The 19,562-nt window shown below is 31.4% G+C and overlaps 3 protein-coding genes across 3 annotated transcripts; all 3 read right to left on the minus strand.

Annotated features, from left to right (window-relative positions):
* Positions 1 to 523: 523 nt before the first annotated feature.
* LOC126680551 (peroxidase 2-like) lies at positions 524 to 2,073 on the minus strand. The gene is made up of 3 exons (XM_050375691.2): positions 1,812 to 2,073; positions 1,520 to 1,714; positions 524 to 1,274 (listed from the first exon to the last, which is right to left on the minus strand). The coding sequence occupies exons 1-3, from the start codon at positions 2,031 to 2,033 to the stop codon at positions 720 to 722; spliced, it is 972 nt and encodes a 323-aa protein (XP_050231648.1). The 5' UTR covers positions 2,034 to 2,073; the 3' UTR covers positions 524 to 719.
* Positions 2,074 to 12,099: 10,026 nt separating this feature from the next.
* On the minus strand, positions 12,100 to 13,572 carry LOC126661051 (peroxidase 2-like). The gene is made up of 3 exons (XM_050354809.2): positions 13,292 to 13,572; positions 13,011 to 13,205; positions 12,100 to 12,857 (listed from the first exon to the last, which is right to left on the minus strand). Exons 1-3 carry the CDS (start codon positions 13,514 to 13,516, stop codon positions 12,297 to 12,299), a joined length of 981 nt encoding a protein of 326 aa, XP_050210766.1. The 5' UTR covers positions 13,517 to 13,572; the 3' UTR covers positions 12,100 to 12,296.
* Positions 13,573 to 17,688: 4,116 nt separating this feature from the next.
* Positions 17,689 to 19,265, minus strand: LOC130014509 (peroxidase 2-like). Its single transcript, XM_050354840.2, has 3 exons — positions 18,974 to 19,265; positions 18,697 to 18,891; positions 17,689 to 18,428 (listed from the first exon to the last, which is right to left on the minus strand). The coding sequence occupies exons 1-3, from the start codon at positions 19,196 to 19,198 to the stop codon at positions 17,871 to 17,873; spliced, it is 978 nt and encodes a 325-aa protein (XP_050210797.1). The 5' UTR covers positions 19,199 to 19,265; the 3' UTR covers positions 17,689 to 17,870.
* Between the last annotated feature and the right edge of the window lie 297 nt (positions 19,266 to 19,562).

The following is a 19,562-nucleotide window of genomic DNA, read 5'->3' on the forward strand; positions in this document are numbered from 1 at the left end:
TACATGTTTTCTCAATTTAATCACGTTCTTTCAAACTTCTCATAAACATACACCAACTTTCATTTTTTCTCAAATTCACACATGGTGCTGACGTGGCACTCATTCATTAGTGCAATCTGCTTAGGTGTAAGTCATTTTTAACCAATGAATGAGTGACACGTCAGCACTGTGTATGAATTTGGGAAAAAATGAAAGTTGGTGTATTTTTATAAGAAGTTTTAAAGAACGTGATTTAATTGAAAAAACGTGCAAACTTGATGAATTTTTATGACATTAACCCTTTTTTATACAATTCGAAGAAAGCGTTTGTGAGAAATTCAACCTCCGATCTAATAATTTGCGGACCAACGCTTATATGTTATGGTGGCTGCTTTGTACAAAATAGATTATAACTCAATTGTTTGTTAAAAATTAATACAAAAAGTGTTTGAATAGCACAAAAGCACAAATTTAATTATATGTCATGAAAAATATAAACCCTTACAATAGAATTGAATCACCACCATCAATAAAACAAATAAAGTACATCGAATCATATGGTTTTATTCTCACAAATTAAAGAAGAGTTTGACCTTCTTTCTTATTCAATAGGTCATTTATTTGAATGAAAAATAACTTAATAGAAACAAACAATCTCCTTATACACACATTTTCAATAATTTACACACCAAACAAAAGATATCATAATAATCACACCACACGAATCGAAATCTTTTTAATTAGTAGTTCACCTTCCTGCAATCTATGCGAATTTGACCTTGCTCGCCTGTTAAAGGTTTAATGTTCCCCATCTTGATCATAGACGCAGCAAAATCCGCAGAAAAAGTTTTGACATCATAGCTATAAGTCCTTACTAATCCATCGGTGGAACCACCCAAAAAAAGTTGCTGATCAGAATGAAGCAGACCTTTCTTCTCAGTCAAGGCTGTGAAGTAAGCCGAGTCGAAATGTGCAGGAGTTGGATCGAAGGGTGCGAGATTTAAATCGCCACCAGCTAATGGACAAGTCAATCTACGTTCTTTTGCAAACGTAGGGTCAATAGTGTTAATGTCGTTGTAGATACGGTCTTTGAACAATAAACACTTTGCAAACCCTAATGTATGGCCCCCGGAGAGAGCGACGAGATCTTTCTCGTCGAGACCTTGGTTCTTGAAGTTTGTAATTAGGTCAGAGAGGTCCATGAATGGTGATGGGATGTCTCTGTTTGCTTGAGTTCTGTTTGCTGTTGTTGAGTCTCTTCTTCCTAGTGACACTATCCATGATGGTCCACCAAGCTGCGTATTTGTAATACACACAATTAACATTTTTACTATAGATCTATATAAATGACACTAATAAGCTTCGACCTATAAGGGTCATAATTGAACCATTTTAAAAAATTTCAGATTGTATTTGAGACAATAAATTTAGAAGGTACTTGTTTATTTCCATAGATAAATGTCAAGGGTATTTTGTAGTACTATTTTCCTCTCTTTTTTAAAAAAACTGAAATTGAAAAAATAAGTAGTAAAATAATTACCGCAACTACAGAATCACGAGCTGCAAGAGTTAAAATGTCAGCACATGAGACCACAGGATGACCACAAACTTTGTCTACAGCCAACTTAATTTGGTCGATAACCTCAAATCCTCTAGCAGAATTGAAGTTAGCAGCTGCATTCTTCTCACTATCAATACTAGGCGAAGGATCCAAAAGTAGCGACGCATCACAACCCTGTACATTAGTTAATTAAAAAATTATTATACGATCAAATTTAAATAAAATCGACTCGTTAAAAAACATCAAACATATAGCAATAACGTAGACGTACATTAACAAAACAGTCGTGGAAATGCAGACGCAACAGAGAAGCGCCCATTCGTGGTTCGTTATACACCACAGCATCAATGATTTGTTTAATTGTTGGTAAAGCTTGTGGACAAATTGTGTTATAGTAATCAGGAGAGAGCAATGGAGTATAAGCTGAAGAAGCTACAGCAACAGAAATTATGAGCAAGGCATAGAGACCGAGCTTGCTGAAACAAGAAGCCATTTTTGCTTGGGTTGCAAGTAATTATTACTAGGGTTATTTGATTGATGTGTTTTGTTTGGCTAAGTTGATATTGGTATTTATAGATGGGGAAAGAGTAGACTTAGTTTATTTTTTTAATTTTCTGGACTTGGCCAATTATGTGATTGAGTATTATATTTTAGAGTTGCCATTTGCAAGAAATCTTGAGACCTTGTCCTTGATTACGGGGAAATATATTAATGTTGTAAAAATTTAAAAAAATTGTCTGATTTAGTCCTGTATATACAGCCTGTGTAATGGATGACTTGTTATTTTTGCAACTAAATTAATCTCAATTATTACATTAAAATAGAGTGTTATATTGAGCTAGTATTTGAATGGCTGATCCATACATTTTAATGAAGCAAGGGATACAAATCATGATAAACTCATTTTTTAAGTCTTAATAGTGTCAAAAAAAAAGCAAACTTATTCGACTCTGAAAATTTATTCAGACTGATTAATTAAAAGTCGTAAAATATATATTCGATAAAATGATTAAAATTATAAATATGATAAAGCGTGTGGCCAAATTTCTACATAGTATTGTAGCATCAAATGACTTAACGGCCAAAAAGTTCAGATATATATTTGAAACTAATTTAGAGTTAGAGTTGATTGAACCAATTAATCATTTATTTAAAAGAATTTTAGAGTTGGACTAGCTCTTTCCTCTTTTGAAATCATTTGACCCTTGACTTTCATACTTTTGCTCGGAAGACCCCTGTGCCACTTTGAAGCCGAGACGGGCTTTTACCTAGGGGTGTAAACGAACCGAGCCGTTCGCGAGCAGCTCGGTTTTTGGCTCGATAAGAGCTCGGTTCATATTCGTTCGTATTCTAAACTAACCGAGTTCGAGCTTGATTTTATGTTCGTTAATATAAACGAGCCGAACATGAACATAGTGGTGTTCGGCTCATTTACGTTCACGAACAGCTCGAATAAGAGTTCGTGAATAAGTTCGTAAACGAGCTCGATTAAGAGTTCGTGAACAAGTTCGTGGACGAGCTCGTATATAGTTCACGAACAAACTCGTTTAGAAACTTAATTAGGTGTTCGCGAACTAATTCATATTTAAATTAATTTATATAATTATATTTTTAATTTATTTAGCTCATATTTGTGAATGAGCTCGATGAGATTGTTTTTAATTTATTCAACTCTTATTTGTATTTGTTATTTTAACAGCTCGGGTTTATTCATTTATCCGCTAAACGAGCGGGCACGCAAAGAGCTTGTTTAGTACTTATCGAGCTCGTTCACGAGCTTGTTCGTAAACGAGCTCGTTTAGTACTTATCGAGCTCGTTCATGAGCTCGTTCGCGAACTTGTTCATTTAGCGGCTAAACAAACGAACACGAACTGAACACGAACTGAACACGAACCGAAATGAACACTATAAAATCTAAACTAACCGAACATGAACACTTCGTTCAAAGTTCGACTGAACATGAACCAGACATGAATACCTTATTCGCTAAACGAGCCGAACAGGAACATTGCAAAGCTCGGCTCGGCTCGGTTCATTTACACCCACACTTTTATCCAATAGAAAAAGTTGGAATAGTTAGTTATTTTAAATTTTAAAAAGGGTTAATGTCAAAAAAATTTACGAACTTTACACGTTTTTTCATTTTAATCACAAAGTTTAAATTTTCTCATTTTCATACACGAACTACCACTTTTTTCCAAATTCATACACGGTGCTGAGGTGGCACTTATTCATTAATGTAAAATGACCTCCACCTCAGCGAATTACACTAATGGAGCCGTGACACCTCAGCACCGTGCATGAATTTGAGAAAAAGTGGTAGTTCGTGCGTGAAAATGAGAAAATTTAAAGTGTATGATTAAAATGAGAAAACGTGTAAAGTTCGTGAATTTTTATGACATTACCCCTTTTAAAAATGACGAACAAAGAGTTATCGCGCCATCTGAACTTATGACACATGGTCATTTAACCTAGTTTTTACTTTTTTGAACAATCAACCCTAAAACTCTTCATTTTTTGATCAGATTACCCCATAATTGTATTTTAAAAACGCGTAAAATAAAAATCGGGGATGAGAGATACGAAAAAGAAATTAAAAAGTTTCCTAATCATTGGGATAAAATTATCCTAAATCTATTTTTTGCAATAAAAATTAAAATTATGGAATAATCTGACCCAAAAATGAAGAGTTTTGGAGTTGGTTGTTCAAAAAAATAAAAATTAAGTTAAACTTGTCACAAACTAAAAATGACTAGCCAAAAAGTATTGTGAATGAAAGAAGTTTATATCCATATTAAGTAAGTAGCTACTCCAAACTAGTTATATTTAAAAAAATCTGTTTTTTTTTTTAAATGATCGTTGTATTAGTACAACCACAAAACAGTGAAGATAAAATAAAAAAAATCAAAAAACAGCTAAGAGTTATTAAAAAAAAAAATTAATTGAACGAAAAACATCATTTCCAAGACAAAGAAAGTCATGATTCTGATCTATTTTGATTAGAAAGCCAAATAACTTATAGAAAATGCATGAGGTCAGAGGTTCGAACCCCCAATTCTTCTCAAACTATGATTTGTCTGATTTAACTTTAAAAAATACATATTAACTCATGCTAGTTTCCGTTAACAATTAATTTATAGTAGGTCTATTTCTGATAAAAATAATAATACTTCATACAAAGAAATTGATTTTATGTAAGATAAATTCAACGATATTATTTGTCATTTGGCTTGGCACTTTGAAAACTCATCAAGTTTCTACAGTTAAACCCATTTATAAGTTAAAAATGGCTAATAATTACCCATGACATCATATTTTAGGATCCCCTTACACTAAATTTCTTAAATTTTAAAAACAATTAGTAAACCTCCTAATGGGTAAGTGGCCAATAAACCTCTTCCGTCTAAAAAGGACTAACACTGTCAATTTTGATGAGTTGTTTATTTTTTTTGTTTAAATTAAACAAACCTCCACATCAGCTGACACCTCACCAAATACCCTAAAAAATTAAACACTCAAAATACTCCCAATAACCTTAAAATATAATTAAAATAAATTTAAAATAAAAATTCCAAACTAACCTAACCCAACCAAACTATCCATTCATCTTTCTAAACGCCACCCACTGTTGCTGGATGTCTTCTCAGATGAGAAGACGAGCAGCTGGTCTTTTTCTCACATGAGAAGACGAGCTAGGGATGAGCACTGCTCGTTTTAAGACCAAGAGGAGTTGCCCATCCTCGCATGAGGACGAGCATCTCGTCCTACTCGTCTGAGGAGAAGTTGCTCCTTTTTTTGTGGAGGCATCAGTGGTGGGTGGCGGTTGACGGTGGTTGGTTGCGGCAATGTGTGGCTGATAACGGGTGGCGGTTATGAATTGAGTAGGTGGTTTAGTCGGATTAAATGTGGTTTGTTTATATTTTTAATTTTTTAATTAAATTATTAGAGTTTGAGAATATTTTGATATTTAAATTTTTAGGGATTTTTGATGAGGTGTCATATAATGTGGAGGTGTATATAATTTTTTTTAAAGTGTCAGCTAATCAAAATTGACGGTGTTAGTCATTTTTTGAATGAAAAACTTTTACTGGGCCCTTACCCATAATCTAGGGAGTTTACTGCTGAATGTTTTTAAAACTTATGGTGTTTAGTATAAAGAAGCCTTAAAGTGAGATGTCACGGGTGATTATTAACCTTATAAATTTAAGCATAAATAACAAACAAGCACTAGAAAATAAGTAAATGAAAGGGTACAAGTGTTAAAAAATTAGTAAATGAAAGGGTGGTGTAACTAATATATCTTTTCTTTTTTTATGAAAGTAACTAATATATCTTTAGAAATACAATCCAATAGTAAAATATACAATGTCTAAATTAACCTAATAATTATAATATTGAACCCTCCTCTCTAGCTTTATAATGTAGTTTATACATAGAAAACATTCCAAATGTCAAAGTATAATGACTTATAAACTAAGCATGTCTAGTTTTCATGTTACTAAAATTCTATTTGGTACCTTTTTATGTCTAAAAAAGAAAAGCTAAGCTGAAGTCAAAGATCATAAATAGACATGGCAGATGAGCTACTGAAGCAAGATTATGAAAGTTTCCTTAGACCTTAATTAATTAAGAATGTGATCTCTATATCTATGCAATCTGTTAATTATCCATATTGATAAGGTCACACATTGTCTAGGAGAGTAAATAATTAATAGTTCCATTAAAATAATGCATTTGATGAGATTATATATATGTATATATAGTTTCCTCTTAATTAGACTATGTAAACTGTTTTCGTCAGAATGGAATATATCGATGCTACGTCAACCAATGTAACTAAATGAGTTCCAATGGGTTGCCCAATGTTGGTGCCATTTTTACGTGGCTTAATGATGCTAAAAAGATCAAATATCTTAAATATTTTATAAATTTAACCTAAATTGATTATTTTGCTGTAATTTTATTTAAGCGATTTAAATTAATTTTATTATTCTAACTTTCAGTTGAATTTATATATTAATTTCATAATTAGTAAAATTTATTTCTTAAAATTTTAAAATTTAATTTTCTAATTTTGAAAAATCAGAAACAACGTTGAAATTAATCGTAAATTTTTCAATTTCTGATAGTTGCAGCAAAAAAAAACGTTTAAAGTTAAAAATAACCAAAAAGACCAAATAAGGCAAATAGGTATCGTATTGAAATAAGAAAATTAAATTGATTAAAAATAGATAAAATTCCATCAAAATTATCAAATTAAGATAGATTAAAAAAATTTGAATACATTTATAAAAAATTAAAAAAGTTATGTTATTGTAAAATAAAATCAGAATAGAATTATAAAAATTTAAATTAAACTATAAATATATACAAACGTTTGAATTTTTAGCACGATTAAACTTATAATATAATATTTATGTACTCATATACATAAGAATTTCACACAACGCTTTCTTTTTTGCACAAATAAAATTACCATATCACCCTTGTCTATGAATGGGATAGGTTCTGTGGCTTGTGTTTATCTTGAGGATATTCTAGTTTACTTATACAGTTATACTAGTATAAATATTCTCAAGACTTATTACAGATGGTGAAGTATCAATATTTAATCAAAAACAATTAGATAAAAACGGTTACAGAGAGCGAGAAGCCAGTGATTTTTTCTCATGTAATATATGTATTAATCAAGGCAAAAAGAAAAAAAAGGATATAATGCTAGTTGTTAGTTCAATACATTAAATTTGGTGTTTGGTGATTAGTTAGACCAAAAGTTTAATGTTTATCAGCTTCTCCAACTTTAATATTTCTTTTTAAATATCCGTATAAATAATTTTTAAAATAAATTAAATAACAAAAACTGAAAAAAGAGTTTTCTCTCTCATCTTTCAAGGCGTACGATAGCATAGTTGTGCTATCGTACGCCTTTCTATGGCAAAAAAGCAGGGATGAAAACCTAACACTCAACAGGAGAAAGGCATCAAGAATGATAAGAAAATAGTAGTTCAGGAGGTTTTGAGCAGTGATGAAGTAAATAATGAGATGAATTTGAATGAAAAAGAGAAATCGGATAATGAAGAGAATGTTTTGCACGCTGGTGAAAAGGTTAACACTAGTATTCTGTCAAATGAAGATGATCTCGAGGTTAAGCAAGTTAATAGGAATGACGACAAAAAACGGGTCGACCTTCTCAAGACCAACCGTAATAAGGATCCTGAGAACTCTCTAAAGTTTATACCTTCTTTGGTAAGGGGAGTTGTGCGTATTGCGAATTTTTTTGAAGAAGACACTCAGAAAGAAAGAGGAAAGATGGAAGCATGCCATTCTGGGTCGATTGATCCCAAAGTTCTTCAAGCTCCAGATCTTCAGAATAGATTGGGGAAGATAGAGTTGATTGATTTTTTCCAAATCAAAACAAACCTTTATGCTTTAATAATCGAATCTGAGGAGGGAAGACGTTGGTTATATATGGTCCTATTACCTTCAATAGACACCCTCTTATCTTGCAAGAATGGAAGAGGAATATGTCCTTTGATATCATAGAGGTTGCTTCAGTTCCTGTTTGAATTTCCCTTATTGCCTTGGGAATTTTGAATAACTAATTCCCTCAACTCCATTGCTAGTATATTAGAAAAGCCTTTGCTTGCTGACAGATGTACTAGAGAGAGAACCAAACTTTTCTATGTTAGGGTTTTAATTGACATGAAAATCAAGGGTATATTTCCTAATTCAGTTGTGATTGAGAATGAGGATGGATCACAACATTGTGAGTGGTCGGCGAATCATGTATGGAGTTTGTAAGAAACCGGGATATATAAATTGTGAGAAACATCATATAGAATGGCTAAATCTAATGATAATGAGGCTGTGAATACTGATGAAGAAGTCAGTCTTAACAAAAAGGACAAAGTTACTATAGAGACTGTAGAGGTTATATGTAAGGAAAAGGAGCCCATTCGGAGCAGCTCTACCTTTAAAGCTGATCAAGAGGATGGTTTCCAGCTTATTACTAGTAAGAAAAATAGGAAGCTCTCTAAAAGCAATAAAGAGAGAGCTAAATCTGGGCTACCAGGAGTTATGGAGAAATCTGGAGGTATTTTTTCAAAGAACCATATGCAAAAGGTCCTATAAAGAGGCTTATTAAGCCTTTGGATGGAGGCAAATGAAGTTACTCATCTGGAATCAGTGTTTTAAAAACCGAATCGGTGGCCGAACCGGTGAGGCCACCGGTTTCCGGTTCAACCGGTTGAACCGGTTGAATGACCGATTCAACCGGTTTGATAAATTTAAAAAATTTAAAAAAATTCTGATTCACCGGTTTTTTACCGGTTCAATCCGGTCCGATCCGGTTCAACATCCGGTTTTTTATCGGTTTAATCCGGTTCAACCGGTCCAATCAAAAGATCCGGTTTTTCGCAGTTTCAGACCGGACCACTGGCCGGTTCGCGGTTCAACCGGTCCGACCGGCCGGTCCGGTCCGGTTTTTAAAACACTGTCTGGAATATCAAGGGTCTCAATGACACCCTAAAACAAACAAAGGTTAAAAAATTGCTCGTGAATAATAATCTTGCATTTGTTTCTCAAATTGAGACAAAGACCATTTAAATATCTTTTAATAACAAACGTTAAGTTATTTCAATGCAAGATGAACTCAACCAATTTAAAAGAGATAAAGTTTTTACATTAATAATTGGGCCTAACACTACTCCTTCTATTCGTATCAAATAAGTTTATAGAAATAAATTAGATAATGGTTATTTCATTAGTAGGATTAAGACTATACTTGTTGCCAGTGGATATAACTAAGAAGAAAACGTCGATTATAGTAAGAACTTTGCTCTGATTGCAATATAAGAGACTATAAGAATCTTAATTTCCTTTGCATGTCATATGAATTTTAAGCTTTATAAATGAGTGTAAAAATGTACTTTTAAACGGTTTTTATACAAAAAGACGTGTATGTTAAACAACCTCGAATTTTAAAACTTTGAGTTTCAAGTTTTTTTTTTTAATTTAGAAAGGTTCTCTATTGGTTGAAGCAATCACCTTATTTTGTGGTTGACTTATCATATTCTTTACGATTAATGATTTTACTAAAAGTAAGTCAGAAACTACTCATTTCATTAAATGAAATAGTCATTGGTATCCTCGTAGTGAAAATATAATGTTGATGATTTTATCTTGTGTGCTACTAATGAATTGCTTATTGAGGACTTACCGAAGTGCATGACAAGGAAGTTTGAAAAAAGTCTTATAGGAGATTGCAAATTCTTTTTGGAATTTCAAATCAAGTAAAGCTATGAAAGAATCTTCATTAACCAAGAAAAATATACGGCGAAAGAGATCTGGCATGGATAGAAGTAAAGCTAGCAAAACTCTGATTACCATAAATTTTAAACTTAACAATGATAAAAGTGGTAAACCATTTGATGAAATAAGTATCTAGTTATATGATCATATCTTCTACTTACCTCACAACGAGTATATATGATATTATATTTAGTGTGTGTCTATGTGTTCATTTTCAATCCTTTCCTAATGATCATTCTACTCATTTGCGGTCAAAAGTATTAATGAACACCATATTCTATGGTCTGATCCCCAACATCTATATTAAAGAACCGACTATTAATATGATTTAATTAAAGACCGGATCCCTAAAGGATCCGCCTTTCAAGGCCGAACCTTGCTAAGATCTATCCTCAGTATATATTAAGAAATCAACATATTTAGATAACATTAATTTATCAGGATTATGAATCAACTTCCTTAAAGGAAAATACTTTGTCTAGATATAATCTACAAAGAAGATCTAATCCGAAAAGGATGATGACTATCTAACTGTTGCGAAAGCTTAACAATTATTACTAGCAAGTTACGTATTGTGCTAAATAATTATAACGAAAAAATTTCAGGAAAGAATGGTGGGTCACAAGTGGACCACTTAATTACCAAACTTCTGAGACATAATTTCACTCGATATAACTAACTTCACAATAGATAACTCCAGCTAGCCTGAACGTTAGTTACTAAATAAATAATAAACGGAACACCCGAATTTTAACGAGGTTCAGCTAAAAAACCGGCTTACGTTTTCGGACACTGTCCAAAATACTCCACTATTTGTTTGTAACAAAATATAAACACGAGAGAGAGCAAACAGAAGCTTTATAAGTAATATGCTAGTTGCTTTTAAGAAAGGAATGAGATAGATGAGATACTTATGAAGGGGAGAGTGGGCTTCCTTTTATAGGTAAAGGAAGACTCCACCTCTCCCTTCATAAACAATATGGGACGAACCTCATCTATATTATATATAAAAGCACGGATAGGGGGGGGGGACAGACAAATTTACTGAATAATCCTTTTCAGTTTATTACTAAATAAGGGTTTTATAGTCATTAACTAATTAGTTATTTAATTAATCACTATTATAATTAAAGTCCTAATTAGAATTGGTAGCTAAATTGTCTCCAAATTAGTAGGGATACCTACCTTTTAGTTTGATTGAACTAAAAAATTAAAATATTGTATTTGATCAATATATTATTATTTAAATTTATATCTTATAATTTTTAAAGATATTATTAATAAAATTAAATTAATTAATGGTTATTATAAAATCAAAAGAAGAATAAATTCAGTATGGAAAAAAAATTAATAACCGAATATATTATATTTGCTTTTACAAAAATATTTAACTGATTTAATATTAATTATAAATAAAAAATTAATATAATTATAACAAATTACTAATATGTTCATAGACGAGTTACGTTACGAGCCACGTGGATAGCACGTAATGCGAAACTAGTTTCTAAAAATAAGCTTATATCAACAGTAAATACATTCCTATTAGGAACATAACAAAAAGTCATACTACAACTTTACTAGATATTTCCAAAACCTACCACTATATATATAAATCTTGAGGTATTGTATATCCATTCATTTATTCATTTGATTATCGGTTATTTCTCATAAAGCTTTTAAGCTATATCGTCCATAAAGACTGATTTTATGATTGGAGTGCTCATCAAACTATCACCGTCCTATCAGCAGTCAGCCCCATTGTTTTGCAGGTCTCACAACCTCAGATTGTTGTTACAAATAAGTATTTTGTATTAGACATTATTAAAGGATTTTAGAATTTAAATTAATCGTGTCTCTATAAAATGCGATAACATTAGTGCGATCAATTTTTTTAAGGTTCCGATTTAACACTCTTTGTCAAAACATATAGACATTAGATATGTTCTCCTACATGATTTTTTTTTTTGGTAAATGATTATATTCTCCTACATGATTATTGTTCAATTGAAAAATGTTGTGTTATATAATAAACCAATTGGTCGATATATTTACTAATTAAACCTTTAATGAAGAGATAATGAACATCCCAAAAAAGAAAATTGATAATGATAGATGGATCTACGTTGCGTTGAACATTTTAATATATTAATCGATTGGTGTACTTTGAATTCATATGCTTTATATGTTTGGTCGTGTTTGGTGTTAATTGCAACAACACTTCATATTAGATGAATAGAACACATCATCAATAAAACAAATAAAATTTATAAATTGAAATACATGATTTTATTATTCTCACAAAGAAGAGTTTGACCTTCTTTTTTATTAAACAGAATATTTGTTTGAATGAAAAATAAATAACTTATACATACACAATTTCAACAATTTCCACGCGAAACGAAAATATTGTAATACTCACCATATACACAAGTACCAAATTCATCAGTAATAATTATTAACCTTCCTACAGTTCAAACGAATTTGACCTTGCTTGCCTGTTAATGGCTTTATATTCCCCATCTTGATCATAGACTTCGCAAAATCCGCAGAAAAAACTTTGACATTATAGCTATAAGTTCTTACTAATCCATCCGTGGACCCGCCTACAAAAAGCTGTTGATCAGAATGAAGCAGACCTTTTCTCTTGGTCAAGGCGGTGAAGTAAGCCGAGTCGAAATGTGCAGGAGTTGGATCGAAAGGTGCAAGATTCGTGTCACCTCCAGTTTTCGGACAAGTCAATCTACGTTGTTTTGCAAACATAGGGTCGATGGTTTTCGTGTCGTTGTAGATTCGGTCTTTGAACAATAAACACTTTGAAAACCCTAATGTATGGCCCCCGGAGAGAGCAACGAGATCTTTCTCGTTGAGACCTTGGTTCTTGAAGTTTTTAATTAGGGCAGGGAGGTCCATGAATGGTGAGGGAATGTCTCTGTTTGCTTGAGTCCTGCTTGCTGTTGTTGAGTCTCTTCTTCCTAGTGGAACTGTCCATGTTGGCCCTCCAAGCTGCATATATATTTGTATTACACACATTAACATTTTTATTGTATGTAAGATAATAAAGTCAAGGCACTTATTTATTTCTAGAATAAAGTTTAGGGATATATTTTCACTTTTTGCCTTAAAAGATACGAAAATATGAAAAGTGAGAGAAAATACCGCAACTACAGAATCGCGAGCTGCAACAGTTAAAATGTCAGCACATGAGACCACAGAACGTCCACAAATTTTGTCTACAGCCACCTTAATCTGGTCAATAACCTCAAATCCTCTAGCAGAATTTAAATTAGCAAGTGCATTCTTTTCACTATCAATGCTGGGTGAAGAATCCAAAAGAATCGATGCGTCACAACCCTGATCATTAGTAAATTAAAAAATTATTATACGATCAAATTTAACCATTAAAAAAAGTAAATATAGACGTTAAAAATAGTACGTACATTAACGAAACAGTCATGGAAATGCAGACGCAACAAGGAAGCGCCCATTCGGGGTTCTTTAGACACTGCAACTTCAATGAAATGTTTAATCGTTGGTAAAGCTTTCGGACAAATTCTGTTGTAGTAAGTAGAAGAAAGCAGTGGAGAAGCTGAAGAACTTGCTAGGGCAGCAACAGACAATATGAGCAAAGCATAGAGACAGAATTTGCTGAAACAAGAAGCCATTTTTTATTGCTTGAGTTGCAAGTAATTGTAATTGAGGCTATTTGACTGATGTGTTTTGTTTTGGCTAAGTTGGGATGGGTATTTATAGAAGGGGAAAGAGTAGACTTAGTTTATTTTTTTGAATTTTTTGGACTTAGCCAACTTGTGAAGCTACATATTGAAAAATTGCCATTTGCAAAGAAATCTTGAGACCTTGTCCATTTGGGGAAATAAAATATTACATTGTTGCTGTAAGAGAATTTGATTGTTTGATTTAGTCCTTGGCAGCCTGTCTAATGGCTGACTTGTTATTTTTCACAACTAAAATAATCTCAATTTACATTAAAATAGTGAACTCATGAACTCATTTTTAGATATATTCGTTCATTTTTATGTCGGAAATAGAAATAAATTCCAAAATACTTATGAAAAGGTCCAGATCAGTAAAACATAGAGTTATATAGATTAGCAGAGAATGTTACCATCTTTAACTTCAAAATCACAGGACAAAAGTATCAAGGATAGAATAGTTTTTCATTAATGTTAAGCAAGCGACCGAAGTCCAGATCAGTATTAGTAGCATTTAAAAGAGTATTTTAGAAAACCAAAGTAGCTTATAAGTGGAGGTTAATGATATTTAAACCGATTGATGGAAATCACACCGATATTAAACGGCATAGGTCACTGATTTTTTTTATTTTTTTTTTGATAAATTAGGTCACTGAATTTATATATTGTTATAGAAAGGGTTTAACTTCATTTTTTGTTATTAAAAGGTCACTAAATTATACCTTTTAACGGGAGTTCACTGCGGTTGATTCAATTGAATTCTGTTATATAAAGAATATTGAACTTATTGTGAATTACGAAAAGGTCACAGAGTTATACCGTCTTTTGTAATTCCGGCTTGCCATTTAAACAAAAACGGTGTGTTTTAGTGTGAATACAATATATTTTATATGGGTAAGCTTCCGTTATAATAAAATGCAAATATGAGTTACCTTTTTATGGCAAAATGAAATACAGTACTCTTTATGTAACAACATGTAAGTTCAGTGATTTAGTGTGTTTAATATCCAAAATTACACATTGAAAAAATATGAGTGTAACAAGGAATATACAAGTGAAAAAAAAATAACTAATCTATTATTTTAGGGTTTTGAGTTAAACTGATGCATATTTGTGCTTTCTATTACGAGCTTATGCATTAATACTCTTATATGTTAAGCTACTTGTAATTACAACAAAGTCATCAATTAACGGCAAAATATTTTAAATAAACACCCACCTTTTAATCTCTTTTTAACTATACTAAAACCTCATAAAATTATCAATTTTATCTAAATTTGTACTTTTCATTTTAATTGTATCCACAAATACTAAATTGACTTTTTTTTCATTTGAAAAAGTTTGAATATAATTTAAATTTTTCGAGTGGAAAAGAGTTCAAATAAATCATTTATAAGAATTTTTTTTTAAAAAAAATCGAATAGAAAAAATCTATTAGAATATTGGATACAATTGAAAGTGAAAGGTGGAGATTTGAATAAAATTAATAATTTTATAAGGTCAGGGTATAATTGAAAAGAGGTAAAAAGGTAGGTGTCCTTTTTGTACATTTTGCCTTAATTAAAGAAAAAATAAAGGGTAGTAACGCGGAGAACAAACAAGGAGTAAACAATTAATAAATGAAAGGGTGGTGTAGCTAATATGCTTTTACAATCATGATTCAATAATAAAATATATAATTCGATAGTAAAATATAAAATGTCTAAACCTAATATTTATAATCTCTAGCTTTATAAATACACAAGAAAGCATTCCAAATGTCAAAGTATTGTACACTAACCATGTCTATGTCTAATTTTCGTGTTACCAGAATTCTATTTAGCAATTTTCTATGTCCAAAAATGAAAAGCTAAGCTGAAGTCAAAGACATGACAGCTGAACAAGATTATGAGAATGTCCTTAGACCTTATTTAACAATACAATCTAGGGTGAGCATCGGTCAGTTCGGTTCGATTAATTTTTTTTTAATTTTTTCAATTTTTAGTTTGAAAAATTTCAAACCAAATCGAACCGAACTTTTACTTTGGTGAAAAAATCCAACCGAACCAAACCGAAAATTTCGGTTCGGTACGGTTCGGATAAAATCGAATTTCATCATTTTTTATATTAAAATTAATTGAAATTTTAAATAATTAGAGAGTATAATAAACTTCCATATATGTTATAATAACAATTATTAATTCATATATCAACAATAATTAAGATATAAATACAAAAAACATATAAATATAAGTATATGTGTATATTATTCTTAATATATATATATATATATATATTAAAGTTCGGTTAATTCGATTTTTCGGTCGATTCGGTTTTCAAAACACCCAAACCAAACCGAACACCGAACATCAAACTTTATCTAGAGTAGAAACTAAATCAAACCATTTTCACCGAAAAACCGAACCAAACAATAAAATTCGATTCGATTCGGTTTTTTAGTTTGGTTCGGTTCTTGTTCAGCTCTATAGAATCTATAATCTATATGCATATTCTGCTAATTATTATCCACATATTGTTAAGGTCAACACGTTGTGTAGGTGAGTAAATAATTGACAGTTTCATTATAGTAATGTATTTGATTAGATTGAATAAAAGATATTTCTTTAACCTCTCAGACTACTTAAATTGTTTGCCTCATAAGGGAAGATATCGGTGCTATGTCAACTATAAAAAATGCAAAATTAAGCTCGGGTAATTGAAGTATTTAAACTATTGGTTTTGTACATTTTAGTGGCTAAATTTTTATTCATTTTGATTATAAAATTTTAATTTGATTCCAAATGAGTTTTTTTTTTTTACAGCTGAAATGCATTATATGGCATGAGGACTTTAACACACGGCATTCTGATTTTGCTAGTTTTGTTTTGAAAACTTATCATGTATATATAATTTTATTTTATAGAAGAGATTTAGGTCAAATTATGCGAGAAATTTTTAAATAAAAAGATTAAATTCGGCAGCCACAATCGAAATAAAATAGATTAAAGTTTGATTACTAAATTGCAAAAACACTATAAATTGCAAAAAAATAATATAATGCTTGATGTTTGGTGATTAGTTAGACGAAAGGCTTGATGTTTTATCAACTTTTCTGACTTTGGTGCATCTTTATATAATTTAAGGTTTTGGAACCTTTTCACGTGTTTTTGGATTGCTTAAGTTCTATTGTTTGTGCTTTGAGTGAATTGATAGAGATAACGAGATAGTGTAAAACAACCTCGGTATTCCGACATATCACTATGTCCAGCTATGCAACATGAAGTGATATTTTGTAATACTATCAATTCATGAGCAATCAATACAATCAAAACCCTAATACGATCAAAGCCCTAAACTCAGGTTGTTGTTGCACACAAGTATTATGCGGATATTAAATTCTACAGGTCGCCGGATTACCAAATAAACTTTTGTTAAAAATGGTCACTGAACTATATACCTTTTATTACAAAAAGGTTCATTCATATAAAACAATACCATTTTCATACAAAAATGCAACAATTTTACTTACGTGGCATGCCGAATTTACAAAAAAAAAAACCATAGTTCAGAGATTTTTTTGTAATAAAAAGTGTAACTCAATGACTTTTTTTGTAATTCACAAAAAATATAATGTTTTTTTATAACAAAAATATTTTTGTAACAAAAGGTATAATATCCATTTTATAACAACAGAAACATTTTTCAGTGACCATTTTATAAGAAAAGTTTGTTCAGTGATTTTTCTATAATTTAAAAAAAAATTAGTGATTTACAGAGTTTAATATCCAGTATTATGTAATAGACAAATTAATCGTAACACTAGTGCAATCAATTTGTCTAAAAATTCGCTTTAACACTCTATTTCAAAGTAAATAGACATCGTCTCTTATGTGATCATGTGCAATTGAAAAATATTGTGTTATACAACTAATAATTGGTCGATATATTTACTAAACCTTTAATAAAGAGAGAATAAACTTCATAAAAAATTGATAATGATAAATGGATCTACGTTTTTTGTTTTTGATGAATAAAATTGCATTACACATATTAATATATTAATTGATTCGTGTACTTTGAAATTCATATATGCTTATTATCCGTTTGATTGTGTTTGGTATGAATTGAATAAAATACACAATCAATAAAACAAATAAAATTAATACATTGAAAAACATGATTTTATTCTCACAAAGAAGAGTTTGACCTTCTTTCTTATTCAACACAATATTTGTTTGAATGAAAAATAAATAACTTAAAGGAACGAAACAATCTCCTTATACACACAATTTCAGCAATCTACACAAAAACAACATTCTTGTAATACTCAGTAATAATTCACCTTCCTGCAATTTGTACGAATTTGACCTTGCTTGCCTGTTAATGGCTTTATGTTCCCCATCTTGATCATAGACTTGGAGAAATCCGCAGAAAAAGCTTTGACATCATAGCTATAAGTCCTTACTAATCCGTCGGTGGATCCACCGAGAAAAAGCTGTTGATCAGAATGAAGAAGACCTTTTTTCTGGGTCAAGCCGGTGAAGAAAGCCGAGTCAAAATGTGCCGGAGTTGGATCGAGAGGTGCAAGATTCGTGTCACCACCAGTTTTCGGACAAGTCAATCTACGTTGTTTCGCAAACATAGGGTCGATGGTTTTAGTGTCGTTGTAGATACGGTCTTTGAACAATAAACACTTTGCAAACCCTAATGTATGGCCCCCGGAGAGAGCGACGAGATCTTTCTCGTTGAGACCTTGGTTCTTGAAGTTTTTAATTAGGGCAGCGAGGTCCATGAATGGTGAGGGAATGTCTTTGTTTGCTTGAGTCTTGCTTGCTGTTGTTGAGTCTCTTCTTCCTAGAGGCACGGTCCATGTTGGCCCTCCAAGCTGCGTTTTAGTTATAAATAAATCACACTAATAAACTTCAACATATTCTTTTAATAATAACTATAAAGTTACGAGTTAACAAGAATAGTAAGCTAGACACATGCATCAAACGTAGCAATAAATAAAAATAATATGAAAAGTGCTAAAATAATAAGGTTATAATTGAGCCGTTTTGATGATTCTAAGGAACTTATTTCATTCCTGAGATAAAGTTTAGGGGTATTTTTGTACTTTTAACAATAAAATATGAAAAGTGAAAGAAATTTACCGCAACTACAGAATCACGAGCTGCAAGAGTTAAAATGTCAGCACATGAGACCACAGGACGACCACAAACTTTGTCTACAGCCGCCTTAATTTGGTCGATAACCTCAAATCCTCGAGCAGAATTTAAATTAGCAAGTGCATTCTTTTCACTATCAATAGTAGATGAAGAATCCAAAAGAAGTGATGCATCACACCCCTACAAATTAGTTAATTAAAAAATTATTATATGATTAAATTTAAATAAAACAACTCGTTGAAAAAATTATATGTAGACGTACATTAACAAAACAGTCGTGGAAATGCAGACGCAACAAAGAAGCGCCCATTCGTGGTTCCTTATACACAGCAGCTTCGATAAGTTGTTTAATCGTCGGTAAAGCTTTCGGACAAATTTTGCTGTAGTAAGTAGAAGAAAGCAGTGGAGTAGCTGAAGAGCTTGCTAGAGAAACAACAGACAGTACGAGCAAGGCATAGAGACCGAATTTGCTGAAATATGAAGCCATTTTTAATTGCTTGGATTGCAAGTAATTGTAATTAAGGTAATTTGATTGATGTGTTTTGTTTTGGCTAAGTTGGTATGGTATTTATAGAAGGGAAAAAGAGTAGACTAAGTTTATTTTTTAAAATTTGTTGGACTTGGCCAACTATGTGATTGGGTTTGAGAAGCTACATATTGTAGAGTTGCGTGCATTTGCAAGAAATCTTGAGACCTTGTCTTTATTTACTGGGAAATATTATAATGTTGTTTGTAAGAAATAATTATAAACTGTTTGATTTAGTCCTCAGCAGCCTGTCTAATTGCTGAATTGTTAATTTTCGCGACTATATAAATCTTAATTTACATAATAATAGTAGATGATATTTAAA

This window comes from Mercurialis annua, linkage group LG1-X, assembly GCF_937616625.2.
Source record: "Mercurialis annua linkage group LG1-X, ddMerAnnu1.2, whole genome shotgun sequence".
Taxonomy (NCBI): Eukaryota; Viridiplantae; Streptophyta; class Magnoliopsida; order Malpighiales; family Euphorbiaceae; genus Mercurialis; species Mercurialis annua.